At 44.6% G+C, this 24,024-nt stretch overlaps 1 protein-coding gene across 1 annotated transcript in view; it reads left to right on the top strand.

Moving 5' to 3' along the window:
* Positions 1-23,475, top strand: part of med1 (mediator complex subunit 1) — a 24,940-nt gene extending 1,465 nt beyond the window's left edge. The window contains exons 2-16 of the mRNA XM_063003274.1: positions 4,703-4,809; positions 4,898-4,976; positions 6,075-6,129; positions 6,600-6,732; positions 8,460-8,488; positions 8,680-8,751; positions 8,832-8,906; positions 10,149-10,312; positions 11,457-11,568; positions 12,121-12,245; positions 14,707-14,831; positions 14,926-15,127; positions 16,929-17,024; positions 17,222-17,327; positions 18,310-23,475. Of these exons, the coding sequence (XP_062859344.1) occupies positions 4,703-4,809; positions 4,898-4,976; positions 6,075-6,129; positions 6,600-6,732; positions 8,460-8,488; positions 8,680-8,751; positions 8,832-8,906; positions 10,149-10,312; positions 11,457-11,568; positions 12,121-12,245; positions 14,707-14,831; positions 14,926-15,127; positions 16,929-17,024; positions 17,222-17,327; positions 18,310-21,967 (5,138 nt within the window). The 3' untranslated portion in view covers positions 21,968-23,475. The remainder of the gene's footprint in view (positions 1-4,702; positions 4,810-4,897; positions 4,977-6,074; positions 6,130-6,599; positions 6,733-8,459; positions 8,489-8,679; positions 8,752-8,831; positions 8,907-10,148; positions 10,313-11,456; positions 11,569-12,120; positions 12,246-14,706; positions 14,832-14,925; positions 15,128-16,928; positions 17,025-17,221; positions 17,328-18,309) is intronic.
* The last annotated feature ends 549 nt before the right edge of the window (positions 23,476-24,024 follow it).

Here is a 24,024-nt window from a genome sequence, read left to right as displayed (position 1 = left end):
TTTGTGTTTGTGTGTTTGTTTGTGTGTGTGTGTGTGTTTGTGTGTGTGTTTGTGTGTGTGTGTGTTTGTGTGTGTGGTTGTGTGTGTTTGTTTGTGTGTGTGTGTGTGTGTGTGTGTTTGTGTGTGTGGTTGTGTGTGTTTGTGTGTTTGTTTGTGTTTGTGTGTGTGTGTGTGTGTTTGTGTGTGTGTTTGTGTGTGTGTGTGTGTGTGTGTGTGTTTGTTTGTGTGGTTGTGTGTGTTTGTTTGTGTGTGTGTGTGTTTGTTTGTGTGTGTGTGTGTTTGTTTGTGGGTGTGTTTGTGTGTGTGTTTGTTTGTGTGTGTGTTTGTTTGTGTGTTTGTGTGTGTGTGTGGTTGTGTGTTTGTGTGTGTGTGTGTGTTTGTGTGTGTGTTTGTGTGTGTGTTTGTGTGTGTGTGTGGTTGTGTGTGTTTGTTTGTGTGTGGTTGTGTGTGTGGTTGTGTGTGTGTTTGTGTTTGTGTGTGTGGTTGTGTGTGTGTTTGTGTGTGTGTTTGTGTTTGTGTGTGTGGTTGTGTGTGTGTTTGTGTGTGTGTTTGTGTGTGTGTGTTTGTGTGTGGTTGTGTGTGTGTTTGTGTTTGTGTGTGTGGTTGTGTGTGTGTTTGTGTGTGTGTTTGTGTGTGTGTGTGTGTGTGTGTGTGTGTGTGTGTTTGTGTGTGTGTTTGTGTGTGTGTGTTTGTGTGTGGTTGTGTGTGTGTTTGTGTTTGTGTGTGTGGTTGTGTGTGTGTTTGTGTGTGTGTTTGTGTGTGTGTGTGTGTGTGTGTGTGTGTGTGTGTTTGTGTGTGTGTTTGTGTGTGTGTGTTTGTGTGTTTGTGTGTGTGTGTGTGTTTGTGTGTGTGTGTGTGTGTGTGTGTGTTTGTGTGTGAGCTGGACAATATCATACAGGTTATTGGTGCTGCACATTATCACAGGTATTAATGACCTGGGTTCGATCCTGTTTTGTTTACACAGCTGCATTACATTTACATTTTCTGCATTTAACAGATGCTTTTATCCAAAGTGACTTACAGTACAGTTACAGTATACAGTCTGAGCAATTGAGGGTTAGGGGCCCAACAGGGGCTTGAACCAGCGACCTTGTGATTACTAGTCCAGTACCTTAACCACTAACCGTAAACGCTTAAACATCAGTCACAGAAAAGGAACAGCTGCAGAAATGTGTGTAGCTTTCTAACTCCCAAACACATGCGCAGGGTAGATTTGTTTACTAGCTGTTGCGAGTGGCTGGACCCTGGACTCACTGAGACCCTGACCTGCATAAAATGGATGAAATCTAAACATCTTAATGTGAGTTCTGTACCGCGAGTGTTTCCAAGCATCCGTAACCGCCAACCTGACCCTTAGTCAGGCCGCCCAGAAACATTACGGTGCATACGTTAAGATGTTGCAGGTCAACACACAATCTACCTTCTGCATGTTTTACAAGGTTTCCCTGGTATCACTGGGCACAGTGCAGTAGCACATTCTGGACACGACCCCAATACATCACTGGACAATCCCCCCACTGTCGGCGCGTTTATACATAAGAGAGTCGTATTGGTGAAGGGAGACGTTTCTTTAATGAACTGAACTTAGACACGAACACACGACATCCCAGCGTGTCATATAAAATTGGACAGCATATTGTGGAATAATAGAATTGAATAATTATTGTGCTTGGACAGGTTATGATTGTAATCCTGAGTCGCCACCTTGATCATTATTTTCTTACACCTCACTTGAACGTCTTTGGACTGTGGGAGGAAACCCACGCAGACACGGGGAGAACATGCAAACTCCACACAGAAAGGACCCGGACCGCCCCACCTGGGGATCGAACCCAGGACCTTCTTGCTGTGAGGCGACAGTGCTACCCACCGAGACACCGTGCTGCCTTTTACAGTGTGACTCTTTTTTATTAGGGCAGTCGAAGTTAACGCGATAATAACGCATTAACGCGATCTCAGTTTAACGCGATTTTAAAAAAAAGTGCCGTTAACGCAAATTCTATACAGGAAAAATGTACCTACACAGGCAGCGAGTGCCGTGTAGAATTACATCACGAACACCCACATTGTTATGTTTTGTACTTAACCTCGAAATACAAATGACACTAGTTATATGGAGAACGTGTTTGTCTTTATTGCTTAATCCACAACTTGGAGCATCACACTTAAACATAACACGCCGTTACCCGCTGCTCACCTGATACACATATCAGCTCAGTGACGTACAACACACAGCGGTAACGTGATACACAGATCACGTAAATGATATTTATCACACGCATGATAATAATAATAAGCTTTTTTCTCTCTTAATTTTCCCTGACAAGTGAAAAACCAAAATACAGCAACCTTAACATTATGAGGAAGAATTTCAAAGATATTTCTTTGCAATACTTTATCATTTCAAGAACATGATACAGACTGACCAACACTATTAAGCCAAATCAGCATTGAATATTGACTTTACTTTTAATAGCCTTCTACAATGCTGGTGCTTCTTAAAACTGAATATTTTCTTTTAAACAGAAGTGTTATTTAAATGCTATTAAATTGTTTTCCAACAAAATCCGCCCAATTTGGCGGAGAACCGCCCAATCTGGCAACACTGGAACCCGTTTTTATTATCGCGTTAACTTCGACAGCCCTAATAAAAACGTATTCTGATATCCAGTTAGCAGCGTAGGGTTTATATAGCAGCAGGTAGAATAAGGTGAGAATAAGGTGCAAAAACATGCAATATTGTGCAAAGATGCAAGTAATATAGTCACTAGTATGAGCTGTTGTTCCCTGGGTTCTGACAGCTCATACTAGTGACTATATTACTTGCATATATGCGACTGTGTTGATTGTGAATGAGTTTTTGTGTATGTTAGTGTATGTACACCGATCAGCCATAACAATAAAACCACCTCCTTTTATAAAAAAAAAAAAAAAAAAAAAAAAAAAAATTGTGATTAATCGCGATTAACTATATGAAATTCTGAGATTAATCGCGATTAAAAATTTTAATCGTTTGACAGCCCTATTTTTTATACATATTGCACAATGACTTCAAAGTGCCGCTTCTGTACCGTTCTCTTTTTCTTACCTTTCATCTGCAGAGACCGGGTTCAACGGCCACTGTTATAGTATTCGTCTACCTCATCGTGCCTCAATATTGCCTCACAGCAGAGGCTCATGCACTCCTCTCGGCCATTAGACACATATCTATCAGTCCCCGTAAACGCTATGTGATTTGCTCTGACTCTAAATCCTGCGTGCAAGCTCTTGAGTCCATGAGAACAGATCACCCAATAATACAAGAACTGCTTAAACTGGACAAAGAACTTTACAGCCGAGGAGTTTCCATTGTCTGCTGCTGGATTCCCAGTCATTATGGTATAGAGGGAAATGAAAAAGCAAGCAAAGCTTGGCAAAGGAAGCAAGAAACAAAGAGATCGCTTGGAGATGCATCCCAAAAACTGATGCTTACCCACAAATCAAAAACTACTGCAGAATAAAATGGCAAGAAGATTGGTCCACCAATACCCAAAACAAACTGTATGAAATAACTCCAAATGTCAATATTAAACACAATCGAGATTTCTTAAATAGGCACGACCAGACAATTATAAGCAGGTGCCGAATCGGTCATACTGCCCTCACCCACCGACACCTGCTGGTTGGCGAGCAGGCACCAACCTGTCAATTCTGTGGTGCACCCCAAACAATCAAACATATTTTATTAGAATGTCCTACAATTTCAGCCATCAGAGACCATTTTTACAGGGTTGAGATCATAAAAGAATGGTTCGAGAAGATTTCTCCAGTTAAAAGTCTTGATATTAAACAAATGATCTGAGCATATAATGTTTTACAGTTCTAATATCTGTCTATGCCATAAAATAGCCAATGTGTTGCTGATATGGCAATAAACCCAGACAAACAAACAAACCTTTCATCTGTGTTTAGGTGTTTTCGTAGCATTCATGTTCATTTTATTAAGGTCGGGGGCGGCACGGTGGCTAAGTGGGTAGCACTGTCGCCTCACAGCAAGAAGGTCCCGGGTTCGATCCCCAGGTGAAGCAGTCCGGGTCCTTTCTGTGTGGAGTTTGCATGTTCTCCCCGTGTCCGTGTGGGTTTCCTCGACGAGCTTTGGTTTCCTCCCACAGTACAAAGACGTGCAAGTGAGGTGAACTGGAGATACAAAATTATCCATGACTGTGTTTGATATTAAACTTGAACTGATGAATCTTGTGTAATGAGTAACTACCGTTCCTGTCATGAATGTAACCAAAGTGTAAAATATGCTGTTACTTGTGTAAAAATAAGCTGTATTTAAATAACCTTGTTTGGGTCGTATCTACTCCTTGGTTGACGTGTGTTAATCTCTAAATATTGGTAGACGGTTTTAATTAAACAGCTTTTCTAACCTTTATGTCGACTTGAAGCTGCAGCGGCATTTTTGTGATCTCAACTGTTTGTTAGAGGCTTATTAACAAAATACTGTGTGCATTAGTAAAAATTATTCATTATTTGTTGTTTGTATAGTCCCAAGAAAGTAAAAAATGCAAAGATATCATTTTTAAACATTATTGTCTTGGTGAGACCATTAAAGGATTAAGGACGGCATCCTTTATGCTTCCTTATTGCTGTCTGTTAGAATGATGCACTTACAGCCGTGAGATATTTATTCAGTCAGCTCTGTCTACGGATTTTGCAGAAGCAGAGAAGCAGAGTCGCGTTTCTGTTCTACTGGAGAAGCTGCACGCCAAACACAACGCCTCACGACCATGGCAGGAGACCAGCAAGGTTGTCCGGACAGCCATGGTGCGTGTGTGTGTGTACCAGTGTGTGTGATGACACATGTCACATGAGTAAGGGGCTGTACGGTGCTAATGTTGAATGTTGTGTTCAGGAGAAGCGCGGTGTGATGAATTCGTCTGGACACCAGATCCTCCTCAACTGTTTAGAAACCCTTCAGAAGGCCCTCAAAGGTAAGAGCTGCGTTCAGAACCCTGTACGGAAGGCGTGATGCAGGCGATCCGCGCTTTCTGGAGGAAAGAAGCCGACTAGGGCTCGTAAAAGACAGCTTTCCCGGATGCCCGACGTTAATATTTCAGGCGTGTCGGAGGAGGCCTCCTCTGTGTACTCACTTAATTGGATCCATATAGATGCTATCAGGTCCTTCAACTCACGTCTGTTAGCAGGTGGCTTTAGGGATGTAACGATGCACCACAAGACCGTTAATAACAAACCGATTTGACATGTATAATGAATCGATATTCACTTTAAACAGCAGAGGGCGCTGGCGCTATTCACCTCGCCTGGTTGACGTCACTGGCGCTATACGCCTGGTTGCCAGATTCGCGTTTTTTCAGCCAAATTGGGCTTAATTCAAAATTGTTTTGCATAGTTTGTACCTACCTCAGAAATAAAATGGCATTCATTATTTAGATAAATAAATGTTTTATTTTTTCAAGAGAAATAATAAAAGGAAACTTCATCATTTTTAAAAATCGTATCGTGAATCTCATCGTTTCGTGGGTAGAGTGTATCGTTACATCCCTAGGTGGCTTGTTTTACACTGTGAGTCCTGGAAAACAGGACTTACCAGACCAGTCGACCTTCCGTTGTTCCAGTGTCCAGCTCTGCTGCCTGTGTACCTATCTGCCTGTTGACTTTATCTCCAAGTTTGGCCCAGTTGTCCCTCCTCAGACAACAGTTTCCTGTTTGGGAGATACTTTAGCCCAATTGTCTGGCCGTTATTCTGTCCTTATTGGCGTCCCTCAGGTCTTTATTCTGATCAGATCTGCTGCATTGAGCACACGAACTACGAGGAACCTCCATCAGCCCAACGTTTAATAGATCCCTCACCCTCACGTGCATCATTGTTATGAAATAAGCATTGCCATGCACGTCTTTTGGGGTGGTTTTATTGTTTTGATTCATCAGTGTGTATTAAAAGCTTAATGTACTGCAGTTTGTTTTTATTTGCCGCTCCTCCTATCAAAAAATATGACCTTATAGACACATCATCTGTCAATTAATTAATCTATTTTCTTGTGTTTATTCTATTATTCCTGAACGTTCAGTGTCTTCGCTGGCATCGATGACCGATCGTCTGGAATCCATAGCCCGTCAGAACATGTGAGTATCATCATGTATCAGTATGTGAGTACCTGGTATCGCTTATAAAATGATGGGTATCAGGATGGAGGGTTTTGTTTATGAGTATTCCTGCATTGCATCATAACAGGAACAAGTTTAGCCTCCCCTAATTATTGACTAACTGCTGTTATCAAGTGAGTTACAGGAAATAAGTCATACCGTTAACTTGCTCCTGTTCCAGTGGGGCTGTGTCCTTGTGCACAAAGCAAATCCGTATTAATACCATTGGGATGAATTGGAATGTCGATTGCAAGCCAAGTTTTCCTATCCAGCATCAGAGCCTGACCTCACAAATGTTTTTTTTACTAAAATGTGCACAAATTCCCTCGTGCACGGTCCAAAACCTTGTGTTAATCCTTCCCCAAAGGGCAGAGGCTGTTTTCGCCTCAGAGGTGCTTAATGTGTATGAGCTTCATGTGTTGACGTCACTTCACCTTGCCGTGTTCCAGGTTAGGGTCTCACCTGAGTCCCTCAGAGACGGAGTGTTACATCACATCCGACATGTTCTATGTGGAGGTGCAGCTGGACACGATAGGGCAACTGATCGATGTCAAAGTGGCTCATCACGGAGAAAACCCTGCGGTGAGAGAGTGGGTGGGGCTAAAGAGAGAGTGGGGGGTTGGGGTGGGGGGGTTGAGTGGGTGAGACTGGGGGTAGGGATGAGAGGGGGGTTTCTGGTACTAGTAAGGTACATAAACTCATACAAACAGCACACACACACACACTACCATCATACACTCATTTACATCTGCAGCATTTAGCAGATGATTTTATCTAAAGCAGTTGTGGCCTAGTGGTTAAGGTACTGGTCTAGTAATGGAAAGGTTGCCGGTTCAAACCCCACCACTGCCAGGTTGCCACTGTTGGGCCCTTGAGCAAGGCCGTTAATTCTCAATTGCTTAGACAATATACTGTCACTGTACTGTAAGTCGCTTTGGATAAAAGCATCTGCTAAATGCTGAAAATGTAAATGTGGGGCTGTAATCATTAATCACTGAGCTCCCACTGCAATCGAACCACACACACACACACACACACACACACACTACCATCATACACCAGTACCAGCACCAGTCATGTAAACATGATGCAGTCACATACCTACATAAACTACCAGTGGTACCTACAGTATATGGTAGATGCACCTGATAATCAGAACTTTGACAGAAACACTGAAATCTAAACGTTTCTGTTGCTATGAACCTACATTTTTTTTTTAAAGCCTCTTTTTTAAATTAAAATTATAGAGACGTGCTATACAGTGGACCCTTGAGTTACGAACCGTTTACCATACGAACATTTCGGGTTACGAGCTATCTTATTCAACTTACGAACCGAAATTCGCACGCGAGCGAGACACGTGACATCACGAACAAGTTGACTCCAACCGTCTCTCTCTCTCTCTCTCTCTCTCTCTCTCTCTCTCTCTCTATATATATATATATATATATATATATATATATATATATATATATATATATATATATATATATATATATATATATATATATATATATATATATATATATATATATATATATATATATATATATATATATATATACACACACAGTGAGCGAACATTCGGACAGCAGACGGTGTTTTTTCGGTGTTTTCTTTATATTTAGTAAAATTCTATATTAAAATGTCCCCAAAGAAGGTGCAGAGGAAGTGCAGTTTTGTTGTTGTTGTATAATTACTCCTGCCAGTAGGTGTCACTGTGTATCAGACAGAGGGGACAGTGAAGTATTCTTTCTTTCGTGCAATTACACCTACAAAATACAACACTACTGAAATAAAGAAGGAAATAATAGAGAAATATGAGAGTTATTGTTGTTTCTGGTAGATATATTTTCTATAAAAGAAGGAAATGTATTATGGTGTATGGTACAGCACACGTACTGTACTGAAATGTGATGTGTGTTTTTATGTACAGTACTAATGTGTATTGTTGTTTATTATTGTTTATTACAGGAATGTCTATTCTATAATTTAGGATTTAAGGGAAAATATACTCGTATTTATAACAAAAAAGAGCATTTAAGACATTAGAAAGGTTAGGGGTAAGGGGGGGGGGGTTTAGGAGGTCTGGAACGGATTAATTCTATTTACATTATTTCTTATGGAAAAAAATATGTTTTAACTAACGAACATTTTGACTTAAGAACAGCCCTTCAGAACCCATTACATTCGTAAGTCAAGGGTCTACTGTACTTGCTTCTTAATTTGAGCTCAGTGCTGTTATGTTTGTTCATGCTTTAAATACACAGTTGCTCAGCTTTTGTTCTAAATGATCTTCTCTTGTTCAGAGCTGCCCGGAGCTGATCCAGCATCTGGGGTAAGAAAAGAAACATCCTGTATTTATAAAAATATAAAATGTTCAGATTCAAAAGTTTAGAACAGATCTTTTAATTGTAGTAGCCAATGAATTTGCTTTTCTGTTGTTTTGTAGTCATCATATGCTGGACGTGAATGTTTATTGTGCAGAACGATCATATTTTTTGTGTGTTGGAATTATTTGTTTTCCAGAAAGAAAAACTTTGAGGAGTTCTCCAAACACCTGAAGGGTCTGGTCAACCTGTACAAGCTTCCAGGAGACAAGTGAGTCCCAGTTCACAATAAAAAAGGTTTTGATGAAGAATCCGATCAGCTCAGCGCCGGATCTGTTTTTTCTTTTACAGCAAACTGAAGACGAAAATGTACCTGGCCCTCCAGTCTCTAGAGCTGGACCTCACCAAGATGATGCACATGTTCAGGTATGCAGTGTGATGTGTTAACCCATCAGCAGGTGTTGTATAGCCTGGTAATTCCTCATCTGTGCCAGTATAAAGAGGGCTAATTTGACTGCACCCATTATGAAACAGGGCAGTTGTAGCCTGGCAGTTAAGGTACTGAAGGTACTGCACTAAGTAAGCAGAAGGTTGCCACTGTGGGGCCCTTGAGCAAGACCTTTAGGCCTTAATTGCTTAGACTGTGTACTGTAATTCACTTTGAATAAAAGCATCTGCTATATGCTGACAATATAGATGTGAATGTAAATGAAATACATGGAGCAGTGGTCTCGTCATCATTATGGCTAGATGCAATATGTCCAGACAGTCTAAAGTATTTTAAAAAACAGGTCTGTTTTGCCCCAGTCAAACAAGCTTTACCTTGCTTAGAGGTTAAAACAATAGACACGTCCGGCAGGCTGAGCGCCTACATGAGCTATGATTGGCTTGTTGTTGAAAATGGGGTGCCAGAGGGGATTCCTCATAACTGAGGCAACTATGCGGCGTCCAGCACCGAGCACCGACATTCTGAACTCCCCGGTTCGAAACTCTTATGTTGCCACCGGTCGGCTGGGCGCCATCTAGCGGGCATAATTGGCAGTGCCTGCAGCAGATACGAATTGGCCACCGTATCTGCAGGGTAGGGGCCGGACTATGAGTGGGTGGGTCTTCGTACGCTGTGTAAGAGGCGGAAGAGACGCCTGAGCAGAATGCAGGGGCGGGAAGAGGAGGGCCGTAGGCGTGTACGGCGACGTGCTCTCCTCGGATGCAATCCGGTATCTCTCGGCAGCGGAAGACAAAATTGAGTCGCTAAATCGGGAGGAAAATGGGGAGAAAATGCATAAAAAATAAATAAATTTAAAAAAATTGATGCAACGACGACCTCTGCTGGCTGATTGATGGCGCCTGCACAGAGTCGAGGGATAATGCGTTGATCAGGGTGTGACTCTCTGTACACAAAGCTGATCCACATATGAACTCGCCTTGTGCAGTCGGTACTGCACATGTGTCGGAGGGGGCGTGTCAGTCTCGCTCTCCTCACTGTGGAGGTCAACATCAGTGAAGAGGAAGCGTAATGCGGTCGGGTAATCTGATACGACTAGATTGGGAGGAAAAGGTGACGTTTCCACTCGACTGAAGTTTGTTGCTGATCACATGAGCGATTAAAACTAAACGTTTGTTTATAGACTGTGATTGATTGTTATTCATTTATGTTCTTTACTCCAGGATAGCGACCAATGCTAACACGGTGGAGACGATCCTCCACGGCAGCGTGGGACTGATGACCCCCAGGAGCGGCGGCCATCTTCTTTCTGTACAGTGTTACGTTTCACCCTACGACATTTTTGAGGAGGGGACCGGCACACAGCTCAACTTCACCGATGCCACGAGTGAGTGTTTTAACCTCGCACTGTAGCTCTCATAGTAGATCCTGATGTTTCTTTGTACTGGAGTTCTTTAATGTCACAGTTTAGATGCGTTTTTGATTGGTTATTAATTTAGTTACATGTCCTAGTATGTATTTAAATATGTTTCACATTTTCTTAAGCGTATTGTCCTTTCCCTTTGATTTTGATCAACTGCGTTATCCTGGTCAGGTTCATGGTGGATCCAGGTCCACCCGGAAACACTGGACATAGCCAGTAATGTCTGTGTAGATGCCCAGCCGACTGATTTTTAATTACCGCTTAGATTCAAACCTGGATCTCAGCAGTGGTGGGTTAGTGTACCATCATTCAGTTCTTTTATTTACATTTACGGCATTTAGCAGACGCTTTTATTCAAAGCGAGTACCTGACAGTGCTGTGACAGGCTACAGTCTAAGCAGTTGATGGTTAAGGGCCTTGAACAAGGGCCCAACAGTGTCAACCTGACAGTGGTGGGGCTTGAACCAGCAATCTTTCAATTACTTGTCCTGTAATCAAACACTTTTATCCAAACCGACTTACAGTATACAGTCCAAGCAATTGAGGGTTAAGGGCCCAACAGTGGCAACCTGGCAGTGGTGGGGTTTAAACCAGCAACCGCTAGGCTAGAACTGCCTAAGTACAAGGGCAGTTGTAGCCTAGCGATTAAGGTACTGCTTACCTTGCTTAGACTGTAAGTCGCTTTGGATAAAAGCGTCTGCTAAATGCCAAAAATGTAAATGTAAATGTTTGGCACAATAAATTGAGTTTATCGCCTTTGTGTGGCGGCCCGGTGGCTCAGTGGGTAGCACTGTCGCCTCACAGCAAGAAGGTCCTGGGTTCTATCCCCAGGTCCGGGTCCTTTCTGTGTAAATTGTCCATGGTTAAGGGCCTTGCACAAGGGCCCACAAGTGTCAACCTAACAGTGGTGGGGCTTGAACCAGCAACCTTTCAATTACTAGTCCTGTACCTTAACCGCTAGGCTACAACTACTTATTTGATATTATTTAATTTTCTCTGCTTGTATATTGTGATATTTATTTGCACAGCTATTATATTTACCACAATGTGGTTGAACGGTGCTGTAAGCTCGTCTCTTTATTTTTGATTAATTTTGTGGTCCTTTTAGTCCCTCGTACCCTCGGAGTGGGCGTGTCTGTGACTGTGGAGGGAACGTCGGCCATCTACAAGCTTCCTATCACACCTCTCATCACTGGATCTCACCCGGTGGATAGCAAGGGGTAAATCCTACTTAACATTATTAAACTTAACCAAACACCCATCACAATAAAGCACATCCTAATAGAAAGCCCTAAATATTACCAGGAAAGGCAACAATTACTCATACCTGGAACCATAAATGAATTCCTTAGTCAGAAAATACAAGATATAATGTCCAAAGATGCAGGTAGATTAAATCCCAATAAAATAAATAACACAAAACCTAAAGGCTCAGTGGAACGAGATGATAAATGAGGACTGCACTTTGTATTATCTCATTCCCGTGTTGATTTTGTGATGACTGTGTCTGACCAGCATTCTGCACCGTTTCTGGCTTCACCCATACAGCCCGCTCTGGTACTCTTGGTCCCTGTATAAGAAGTAATTAAATTTAGCATGGGTACCTGGGTACATTATGAGTCACCATTACCCGTGAGATGATGGATTTTTAGGTGTAGACCACAGGATACTGTGGCGTGGAAAAGCTGATGATCCACAGTGTTAAATTCAAACAACTGAAAACAGTGATTGTGTTTGTTGTGTTTGTTTTTCTTCTTTCTGCTTTTCTTCAGGACTCCAACGTTTTCTCCAGCATCAAACTCCAACTGTGTCGACCTGCCGGCGTGTTTCTTCCTGAAGATGAACAGCCCCATGCCCTTTTCACTGTCTTTCATCCAAAAAATCGGCAAAGCTACAGGTGAGGGGGCAAAAAAAAACCCAGACAGATTTCTCCTCGGTTCGAAAGTCCGGTCGTCTGGATGCCATCTAGCGGGCATAATTGGCAGTGCCTGCAGCAGACACGCTTCTGCTAGGGCGGGATGACGGGGCTATGTGGGCGGGGTCTTCAAACGCTGTGTAAGGACCCTGAATAGCAGCTAGAGAGGCGCCTGTGCAGAATGCATGGGGGGGAAAGGGTGTGAGCAGCAATATACCCACTTCGACTGCAATCAGGGATCCACCAGCAGCGAAGGACAAATTAACTACGCTAAATTGGGAGAAAATGCGTAATGTATATAAATTAGGGCTGTCGAAGTTAACGCGATAATAATGCATTAACGCATTCTCAATTTAACGCGATTATAAAAAATAGTGCCGTTAACGCAAATTCTAGTTCATGTTGAGACTTGACTGGTAGAACAAACGTTTTAATGTCGGACTTGCCACATAATGTAACCGAGCGTCGTAGTGTCGTAGTAATGCACTTGCATAATAAAGAAGCTGCCAGTCCTCCATTCACGTAACGCTAGGACGGACACTTCAAAATCCTCCTTTTGGAGTGAACTGGTTTCATTTTTGATCAATATTATTTACCATTGGCTCAGGTACATGTCAAAACAAATGCTTTGTATTTCATTGGTTTAACAGCCTCATTTCACTGCTTACAGCGCTACCACTGGCCAATCGGAGAAGGTCCGCCCTCTAAATGCTAGTCTGTGATTGGGTGGTTGAATTTCGCCCGCCCTCTCTGTTTTGTAAACATGATCAGGAACGCGGTGAAAATGCCAAAAAGTAAACTTTTGAGGCAGCGATGAACGGACCTAAATATGAAAAGACACAACATTTAGTGAGTAAAACAGTCATTTGTTATATAATTCTTGCTTAAATTGGTCAAAAACTCTGTTATATGGGTTCTGGATTCATTCTGTGTGTTGCAGTAGCATGTCCCCCTGTTCCTAATATGATGTCCGGCTTTTTGGGGTGTAATGTCCTCCTTTTTGTTACTATGAATCTGGCCACCCTAGTCAAAACACACTCAGTTCGTGTAGAAACGTCCATTAAACCACTGGATAGTATTACTGCCTAGTATGTGAGTGAATAAAACAGTTTTCTCTTGTCCCAGCAGTTTTTAACATCAGTACATTTAGCATAAAATGTGTTCAGCATTGTAATTGTAACATTTCACTTAAAAATCCTTGTTTTCTATAACATTTACACAGATTTTTTTTTATGTGATTAATCGCGATTAACTATATGAAATTCTGAGATTAATCGCGATTAAAAATTTTAATCGTTTGACAACCCTAATATAAATGCTACGAGGGATCTTCAAAAAGTTTCCACACTTATATTTTGGTTATGAGCAGTGAGGGTGGGAGGAGGAGGGATCGGTCGTGTCTGAGAGACGCTTGTAGTCCGGATTTAGCTCCATCTGAAGATTTTCATGTGATGATGATGTGAAAGCAGCGCTGCATCAGTGGCTACGAGCTCAACCACAAACATGTTTTGCTGACGGCATTTAAACGTTGGTATGATGCTGGAAAAAATGCATCAGAAGGTCATGATGTAAAAAATATATTTTAAAAAGTGTGGAAACCTTGTGAAGAACCCTTGTATTTAAAAAAAAAAAAAGTATAACAGTATTGCTGATGTACAAATAACAGTATTATTGCAATGCTATTGAAGGCGGGGGTAGGAGGGCAGTATTTATTTAATACAATCATGGCACTGTTTTTCAATCTGGAGTTTGTTAAACGCACTGTTAAGAATTTAGGGAATCCATTATTGTACCAGCAGTCACAGTAGTCATTCCAACAGTTTCAGTTGACTGTGTCTGTGGAAGGGAAGGCTAGATGGAAGATTTGAGCTGAAACACCAGTGGCACTTACACGTGCGCTAGCCTGCAGTTCTCCTCGGCCAGCATGGGTGTCGTTTAACTGGAAGATGTTGGATGTGCAAATATAATAACGACATTTATTCTCATTTAAAAGGGAACATTGATTATTTTTCTCACCTGCTTGAAATGGAATTTCAGGAAATGTGAAAATGCTGCTAAATCTATTTTTTACGAGTTTGCACAGACACAAATGAAGTTTATCGCCTTTGTGGGGCAGCACGGTGGCTCAGTGGGTAGCACTGTCGCCTCACAGCGAGAAGGTCCTGGGTTCTATCCCCAGGTGGGGCGATCCGGGTCCTTTCTGTGTGGGTTTCCGCCGGGTGCTCCTGTTTTCCTCCCACAGGACAAAGACGTGCAAGTGAGGTGAACTGGAGATACTAAATTGTCCATGACTGTGTTTGATATTAAACTTGTGAACTGATGAATCTTGTGTAATGAGTAACTACCGTTCCTGTCATGAATGTAACCAAAGTGTAAAACATGACGTTAAAATCCTAATCAATAAATAAATCACCTTTGTTAAGTTTTGGTTTTGTTGATTTAGGAATCCCGGTGTTCGAGTCCCCTCCGTCCGTGTCTTCACTCTACGATCTCATTATTAAGAGCCAGCTCCATGAAAAAGAAGGCGGTAGCACCTCGGCTTGTGCCCGGTCCATGCGCTTTTACGCAGTGAGTACGAGCTCTCCAATCATCCCAGTCAAACTGATGTGTAACTGGAGGGAATCGTGTACTTGATGAACACATGTTCCCTTTACTCTGTTAGGCTCTGCCAGGCCAGCAGCACTGTTACTTCCTGAATGGCAATGCACCGGTGCAGGATGGGAAATCTCTACAGGGAGCTCTGGTGTCCAAAATCCCCTTCCGACACCCTGCTCACGTACCTGCTCTGCTGGACATCATACGCCATCAAGCGGCCTACAACACGCTGATCGCCAGCTGCGTCAAAAAGACCTTTATAAAAGACGGTACAAGTGTCAGCTTGAATTATCAGAGTTTATTAACCCTTGTATGAGACATTTATTCCATCTGAGGATTCTACCATCTTTCATAGATTTTCTGTAAGATTTCTGAAACACTGCTGGGCCAAAAATAACCCATACAGCAACTAGAGGTTCATTAATACTGTAGTACTCCTCTGTGCCCATATAAATAGAGTTAGATTAAATGTGACTAAACCACAAGCATTACAGTATGCCTAGTGAGGAATGCCTATTGAAAAAAAAAAAAAAAGCAATTTTAGGTCTCAGGATCATCTGTCCAAACAATTGTGTTTAAGTCAAAGTGTTTCTGCACTTTTTTTTTAACTCTATTCATTAAGATTTTCAAAAACAATTTCATCACTTTTCTACATCAAACCAATTCCAAAATGTTTTTGGTTGAGCTTGTAGCCACTGATGCAGCGCTGATTTCACATCATCACATGAAAATCTTCTTCCCCTTAAAGCTTCTTTGAGCATCCAGAAAGGTGGAAATCAGATGGAGCTAAATCCGGACTATAAGCGTCTCTCAGTCTCTCAGACACGACCGATTACTCCTCCTCCACCCTCACCGCTTATAACCAAAATATAAAAGTGTAGAAACTTTGTGAAGATCCCTCGTATTTGGAACGGTTTTTGCTCACCACATGGCCAAAGAAAGCCATCTGGACATTTTGTTGGTAGTATTATGCTTTTAGCATACTCATAAACCATCGGTCAAGAGGCCAATTATTGAATGCAGCCAGAATGCATCCCCAAACTGTTCCCACAAAGTTGGGAGCATGAATCTGGCAACCGCCAAACCCAGACTCGTCCATCGGATCGCCGGACGGAGAAGCGTGATTCCTCACTCCAGAGAACTCGTCTCCACCGCTCTAGAGTCCAGTGGCGGCGTGCTTTACACCACCGCATCCGACACTTTGCATTGATGTAAGGCTTGGATGCAGCTGCTCGGCCATGGAGACCCGTTCCATGAAGCTCTACGCACTGTTCTTGAGCTCATCTGAAGGCCACATGAAGTTTGGAGGTCTGTAGCGATCGACTCTGCAGAAAGTTGGTGACCTCTGCGCACTATGCGCCTCAGCATCCGCTGACCCGCTCTGTCACTTTACGTGGCTACCAGTTCGTGGCCGAGTTGCTGTCGTTCCCAATCGCTTCCACTTTGTTATTATAGCACTGACAGTCGACTGTGGAATATTTAGTAGCGAGGAAATTTCACGACTGGACTTGTTGCACAGGTGGCATCCTATCACGGTACCACGCTGGAATTCACTGAGCTCCTGAGAGCGACCCGTTCTTTCACTAATGTGTGTAGAAGCAGTCTGCATGCCCAGGTGCTGGGTTTTATACACCTGTGGCCATGGAAGTGATTGGAACACCTGAATTGTGATGCCACCTGTGAGTGAATACTTTTGGCAATATAGTGTAACAGTCACCTAATAACAAAGGGATTACTGTTAGTATGACAGCTTTTAAACCAGTGTTGATTTAAAGCCATGTAATGAGCAATAAGGAGGCCATGGCTCGAAGTTAAATAACATTATAGAACCTTTCACACCAAAAAATTTATAATTTAAGATGCTGTATGTATATTTCTGACCCAGACAAATTAAAGAAAAAAACACAATAGCTTGTTTTTATTAAGCTAAAATGTGTGTTCCAGTCTTTCAGCCTTAGAAGAGAACTACCCTGAGTTACACGGTCTGGCCAAAAGTATGCGGATACCAGAGCCTGAAGTCAGTCATTAATGAATGTACATTATTATGTCTTTTTTTTTTTTTTTTTACAGATACTCCAGGACTGCTGCAGTTCGAGGTGTGTCCGCTTACAGACTCCAGCTTCAGCGTGTCCTTCCAGCATCCTGTTAACGAATCTTTGGTTTGTGGTGAGGACGCGTTCTGACTTAAATGTGCAAAAATCATGTTGTGTGCAGCATTTCAGGCCTTAAATAGCATCAAGAAAAGAACTGTGCTAGAATCTCTACTGGCCAGTACTAAAGGATCCAGATTATATCGGTCCATTTCCAGTTTTTAATGCCCCCCCTGTGTAATGTCTTTGTCTCTTGCTCTCTCTCTCTCTCAGTGGTGATGGAAGTGATTGACTCACGGCAGATAGCCTGTAAGCTCTACAAAGGCTTGTCTGATGCTTTGATCTGTACCGATGAATTCATCACCAAAGTGGTTCAAAGGTAAGTGCAGCAGTTTGCATCCACTCCAATTTATCTGTATTCACTACATATCAACATTTCAACATTTAAACTAAAGATGCACCGATTCTGATTGTAGGGTTTTGTTTTGTTTTTTAATATAACCGACCGATTTAGATTTTTTTTTCTAAGGATTATAAATGTCAGCATATAGAAACATTATTTGTTCAACTTCTGTTATTGGAAACTTCTTATATATCCACATAAAATGCATGTTAGATTATAGGATAAGCATTCAAATAACATGAAGAGCAACACTTTCACTGTCCCAAAAGAAAACAAGTACACAGGGCGCTCGGGTGGCGCAGCGGTAAAACACGCCAGCGCACCAGAGCTGACATTTCGATCTCGTCGGTTTAAAACGCTACCGGCAGGCCGGGCGCCTACACGAACAACGATTGGCTCGTTGTTCATTCAGGACCGGGAGCCGGACGAGACCTTATAACTGATGCAATTACGACGTCTTCTAGCTGATTGACGGTTGCTGCTCAGAGACGAGAGATAATGCGTCGATCAGGGTGTGGCTCTCCATACACAAAGCTGATCCGCATATGAACTCCGACTCACCGACCGATCGCTCAGTGGGTGGCACTGTCGCCTCACAGCAAGAAGGTCCTGGGTTCGATTCCCAGGTGGGGCGGTCCGGGTCCATTCTGTGTGGAGTTTGCGTGTTCTCCCCGTGTCTGCGTGGGTTTCCTCCGGGAGCTCCGGTTTCCTCCCACAGTACAAATATGTGCAAGTGAGGTGAACTGGAGATACAAAAATGTCCTTGACTGTGTTTGACATTAAAGATTTGAACTGATGAGTCTTGTGTAAGCAGTAACTACCTGTTCTGTCATGAATGTAACCGAAGTGTAAAACATGACGTTAAAATCCTAATAAATAAATAAATAATATTATTAAAGGCAATGTTAATGGCATCAGTAATGTGTTTCCTTACTGCATTTTCTATAACTTCTTTTAGATGCATGTCCATCCCTGTGACGATGCGGGCTATACGGCGCAAGGCAGAAACGATTCAGGCCGACACCCCGGCCCTGTCCCTGATCGCTGAAACGGTGGCGATAATGGTGACGAAGAACCTTCCGCCCACAGGCAGCCCAGGCTACATGGGGATGGGTGCAGGACCTGACGGAAACAATCCCCTCGGCCTCCCCGGTGTCGGTGGTGGTACCACACCCACCACGAGCGGGGGAATAGGCGCAGGTGGACCTTTCCAGGGCACCATGAACTCGCTGTTTCCCATAAGCCACCAGGGTACTTCAATGGTCGATAACATGGGACAGATCGGAAACCAGCAGCAGCAGACGTCTGCACAGCACGGCCACGGCTCGGACGACTTCAGCAAGGTGACTCAGAATCCCATCCTGACCAGCCTGCTGAAGATAACTGGAAGTGTGGGGTCTAGTCCCAATGCCCAGACTTCTGCCGGGTCGCAGCCGCACCAGACGCCGCCGCCTACCACTTCCCCTGCTAGCAATACCAAAAACCATCCCATGCTCATGAACTTGCTGAAAGACAACCCTTCACAGGATTTCGCCACGCTGTATGGTAACAGCCCGCTAGAGAGGCAGAACTCCTCCGGTTCTCCTCGCACCGACAGCCAGGGGCAGCCCTGTCCCGCAGGAGGCATCAAGGGTAAAAAGAAGAGGCCGAGGGTTGCCGATAAAAGCGGGATAGGACCAGGGGGAGCGATGGGAATGAAACCGCAATCGCAGCAAATGGGAGGCATGAGCCAGCAGTACCATCACATGCACCAGCCGACTGAGGATGATTTCCACCGCGAGCTCTTCTCCATGGACGTGGACGCCTCTCAGAATCCCATTTTCGACGTGAATCTGCCGGGCGATGGCCTAGACACGCCTCACAGTATCACGCCAGCCCCGAGCCAATGTGGCACCCCGCCATCGGGTCCCGGGATGCCCTATCACCCCCAGTCGCACGTCCAAGCTCAGGCGCAGTCTCAGTCCCAGCCGGCGGGGTCTCTGCCTCGCATGGTGCGTCTCTCGAGCTCCGAAAGTATCGGCACGGACATCAATGACATTCTGTCCGACATTCCAGACCAGACGACCAAAGGGAGCGGTGGGCAGCATCACATGGGCGGGGAAGAAGGCGGTTCCTTGGGGACGCCGTTGCGGGATTCGTCCAGCTCGGGTCAGGGAAGTGCGGTATTCGAGGCTGACCTGTTTAACGTGAACAGCAATGAGAATCCCTTCGCCGATCCGGCGGATCTAATCGCAGAGGCTGCTGCTGCAGCGACGCCCAACAGCGACGCCTCCTCGGGTAACTTCTTTCCAGATACGGACTTTAACTCCGATTTGCTTCCTAGTCAGGGAGCTTTCCCACAGAATTACTTCGACGAGAGTTCGCCCAGCCCAGAGCCCGATCTTGATCTCATCAAGAGCTTCAGTGGGGGAAGTCAGCAGAACACACCGTCGGGCACCCCTCAGAACCCCACCTCGCATGGCCGAAGCACCCCCGATGCCTCCGTGAAGGATCATTTTGACTTCGCTTTCAGTGGAAGCACGGTTAGTGGAAAGCCTCTGCCGCCAGATTTAGGAGATTCTCACTCCTCTCACGGAGGTGGTGGACAAAGTCCCCTCATGATGGGCATGGGAGGGCTTGGCAGTGACTTCAAAAGCGCCGAAGTAAAGGTCAAGCAGCCGATGAGACCGAAGGAGGATAACGGTGGTGGTAACACCGGAATGCTGATGGGATCGACCGGTTCTTCTGAAGGGAAACAGGTCAAACGTAGCCGTACACCTTCTAGCGAAGGCAAGTCGAAAGATAAGCCGGCCAAGCGCAAGAAGCTAGATCCAGAAGGCAAGTCTCCATCACACAGCTCCGGGGGACGACCCTACACCCCTCCGAGCGGGAGTTCCGGTGGATCGATGAGCGGAGGAGGATCCAAATCGCCAGGGAGCTCGGGTCGTTCTCAGACTCCACCCGGAGGTGCCACGCCACCTATACCGAAAATCACCATACAGATCGGCAGAAACCTGACAGCAGGAAAGTCCTCCTCTCACGGGGGTTACACGTCAAGTAGCTTAACGAGTGGAAGTTCCAGCAGTACCAGTGGCACAAGCAGCAGCAAAAGCCACCATTCCCATACTTCCTCATCTTCTGGAAAGATCAAGAGCAGCAAGATGGAAGGCTCCATGGGTCAGGGCAGCATTTCCAAGCCATCCGGTACGGGAAGTGGTGGCAGTAACATGTCTTCTCAGTCTAAAAGCTCTTCCCTAGGAATGGGGTCAGGCAAGCCAGGCTCTTCTCCGATCACCAAGCATGGCATGTCGGGCTCAAGTAGCGGCGGCAGCGGTGGAACTGGTAGTGGGAATAAAATTAAACCCCAAGGTGGCAAGCCTCCAGGGTCAATGATGATCCCCAACATTAAGTCTAACATCTCACCTTCTAACTCACGCTCTGGGAGTTCCGACAAACATTCCTCACCGATGAAACTTCAGCAGGGTCAAGTCCCCGGGACTCCACCCTCCTCAAAAGCTAAGTCTCCTATCGGTTCTGGAAGTGGGAGCTCAGGTGGGTCCAAGTCCTCTTCCAGTGGTTCCCAAAAGCAGTCCGGAAGCAGCTCTTCCTCTGGCTCATCTTCATCCTCTAGCTCCTCGGGAAGCTCCATGTCTTCCTCAGGCTCCATGTCTTTTTCCTCCGGCGGTCAATCACAGTACGGAGGAGGTAGCGGTGGAGGTGGGAACAACCCAAACGCCAAGGGAAAGTCTCCCAGCCGGAATAAAAAGCCTTCCCTCACGGCGGTCATAGACAAGCTGAAAAGTGTGGGCAGTGGTGGAACTGGAGGGGAGGATGGCGAAGGAGGCGGCGGCCCTGGTAGCACTTCTGGGAGTGGAAGTGGGGTGCCCAGTAGTGGCTCTTCGAAGCGAGACAAGGCTGAAAAAGAAGGCAAATCCAAGGGTTCAGGGGGAAGCTCCGGCGACAAAAAGATGGATTCGAAAGGCGGGGCAAGTAGCACGGGTGTGGCCAAGATCATCATAAGCAAGCCCGATGGAGGTTCTCCGAGCATCAAGTCCAAAGTAACCCTGCAGAAGCCGGAGGGATCAGGAGAAGGTTCGATGCGATCTCAGCATTCAGGCCTGAAAGCGTCGCCTCTTTTCAGCGGCTCCACACCAAAGCATGACCGCAGTTCCCCGAGCCACAGCCGCTCCCCGGCGTACACCCCGTTAAATCAGGACAGCGAGAGCGAATCCGGTAGCAGCTCGGTTGCAGAGAAGTCGCATCAGAACAGCCCCAGCTCGGACGACGATCAGGCCATCAGGCCTCTCCAGCCACCGCAGGACTACATGAGCTCCATGTCCGTCAGCCTGGGGGAGAAGCACAAGAAGCATAAGAAGGAGAAGAAGAAGCAGAAAGACCGGGAGCGGGACAGGGACCGCGACAGAGACCGAGATCGTGAGAAGGAAAAGAAGAAGTCCATGTCCTGCGTCCCATCTTCGCACCTCATAAAGGCCGACAGTTGGTCCAGGTCCCCGATGTCTTCCTCAGAACCGTCGATGGGAATGCTGAGCTCTGACCGCACGTCTCGACCGAGTCCCGTGTACATGCGCACAGAGGACGACGACCTGATGGACTCCGCCCTCACTGGCAACCTGTAAACGTTCAAACGGACGTTGGGGGTCGGTCTGAGGGCGACGCACGGTCGTCACACAGCGTGTAAATGTTTACTGTCATTTTTCTTTTCTTTCTTTTTATGGCTGGCCGAACGGTTTAGGTGTTTTAAAAGGACTCCGCTGGCCGAGAGATGCTACACAAATGAACGCAAATCAAGTGAAGCAGACAACACGACCACATCAGATCCATAAACCAGCCAAAGAATAGATTTAATGCACCAACATTAAGAGAGAGCTGCATTATAGGTAGGCTGTGTTTACGAGGACTTTTATCGAGTCGAAAAATTAAGGTAATAATGAAAAGAATTCTTGTTGAGCCCTTACGGATGTATAAAACACATTAATCCCAAATCTAAGAGACAAAATTAATTTTATATAATTTGTAATTAAGTTTTTAGTATTTAGTATTTTAAGTATTAGGCAGTGATAGCTCAGTGGTTAAGGTACTGGACTAGTAAACAGAAGGTTGCCGGTTCAAACCCCACCACCACCAAGTTGCCACTGTTGGGTCCCTGAGCAAGGCCCTTAACCCTCAATTGCTCATCGTGTTCAGCTCATTGTGTAAGTCACTTTGGATAAAAGCGTCTGCTAAATGCTGAAAATGTAAATGTAAAAACATTGATGTTTGAAAAGTATGCTTTTAAGGAGGCGCCGAGGTGACGCCTTTAAAGGTGGGACCTTTAAACAAGACCCTTAAGCTCTCTCCTCCGGGAGCTCCAGTTTCCTCCCACAGTCCAAAGACGTGCAGGTGAGGTGAATTGGAGATACTAAATTGTCATGAATGGAACCAAAGTGTAAAACATGACGTTAAAATCCTAATAAACAAACAAACAAACAAAGGTCTTAGCTATTGGACCATTAGGAATGTTGAGAGTTGACCAATTGGCCACTGTGGGACCTTTTAACAAGGCCCTTAAGCTCTTGTTTAAAATGTATCGTAGATTAATTGTAAATTGTTTTAGATTTTAAACTTCTGCCAGTTTTCACATACAGGGTTTAACAGTGTGACTGTTTGACTGGCTTTCACACCTAATTAGAGACCTATGCAAAAAAAAAACCCTTGCAGTGGTGCATAAATCAGTGCTAGACCACCGTTACATGTAAGATATACAGGGGGCATTGAGAGGGGTGTAATGTGGGGTAATATTGCCACATTATGCCCATATTCTCTCAAATACTCACACACACACACATATACGTACATACACACTGGGTGTGTTCGAAAAGCTAGTGATCTATCTACATCGGCAGCATTTTACATCATCCTGTGCGCGCTGCCGAGAAGGAGGCTGTTCGAAATCCTAGATGCCTTAAAATCCTCACTTCTGAGGCATCTTATTATTTCAATGTTATTTTGGCTGAAGAACGAGTGAGCATCCGACTCTGCCTTAGTGATCAAGGCAATCCCAGCATTCATGGCTGACGGGGCGGAGAAACGAATGGAGTTATTTTCAAACGTAAATAAAATATTACTGATTTTTAACTTGTATAAACTTGTACCGAGTGTTTTTATTTGCAAGTTCGGGCTTGTCAGGAAATTTAACCATCATCGGTACATGAAGGGAGATGTTATTGACGTTAGCGTGCTATGCTACCTCAGTTTATTGGTTTTAATGGCGAGATGCTAAACGCTAAACCCGATGGAATCGCTATCTAAGTAGTGCGTTCGAATAACCTGCCTTTTAAGTCACTAACTTATTAGAATCCTCTCTACTAAGTCAGCTGCCTATGTAGACAGTAAGACAGCAAGGCAGCTCCCTAGGTTTTCGAACACACCCACTGTCTTAATAATTTGTAGGGCGGCACGGTGGCTAAGTGGGCAGCACTGTCGTCTCACAGCAAGAAGGTCCTGGGTTCGATCCCCAGGTTGGACGGTCCGGGTCCTTTCTGTGTGGAGTTTGAATGTTCTCCCCGTGTCTGCGTGGGTTTACTCTGGGAGCTCCGGTTTCCTCCCACAGTCCAAAGATGTGCAAGTGTGGTAAACTGGAGATACAAAATTGTCCATGACTGTGTTCGATAATGACCTACAATGACCAATTAGC

The sequence above is a fragment of the Trichomycterus rosablanca genome, chromosome 10, assembly GCF_030014385.1.
Source record: "Trichomycterus rosablanca isolate fTriRos1 chromosome 10, fTriRos1.hap1, whole genome shotgun sequence".
Classification (NCBI taxonomy): Eukaryota; Metazoa; Chordata; class Actinopteri; order Siluriformes; family Trichomycteridae; genus Trichomycterus; species Trichomycterus rosablanca.
The sequence above is the reverse complement of the archived record's forward strand: the minus strand, read 5'-3'. Positions and strand labels throughout refer to the sequence as shown.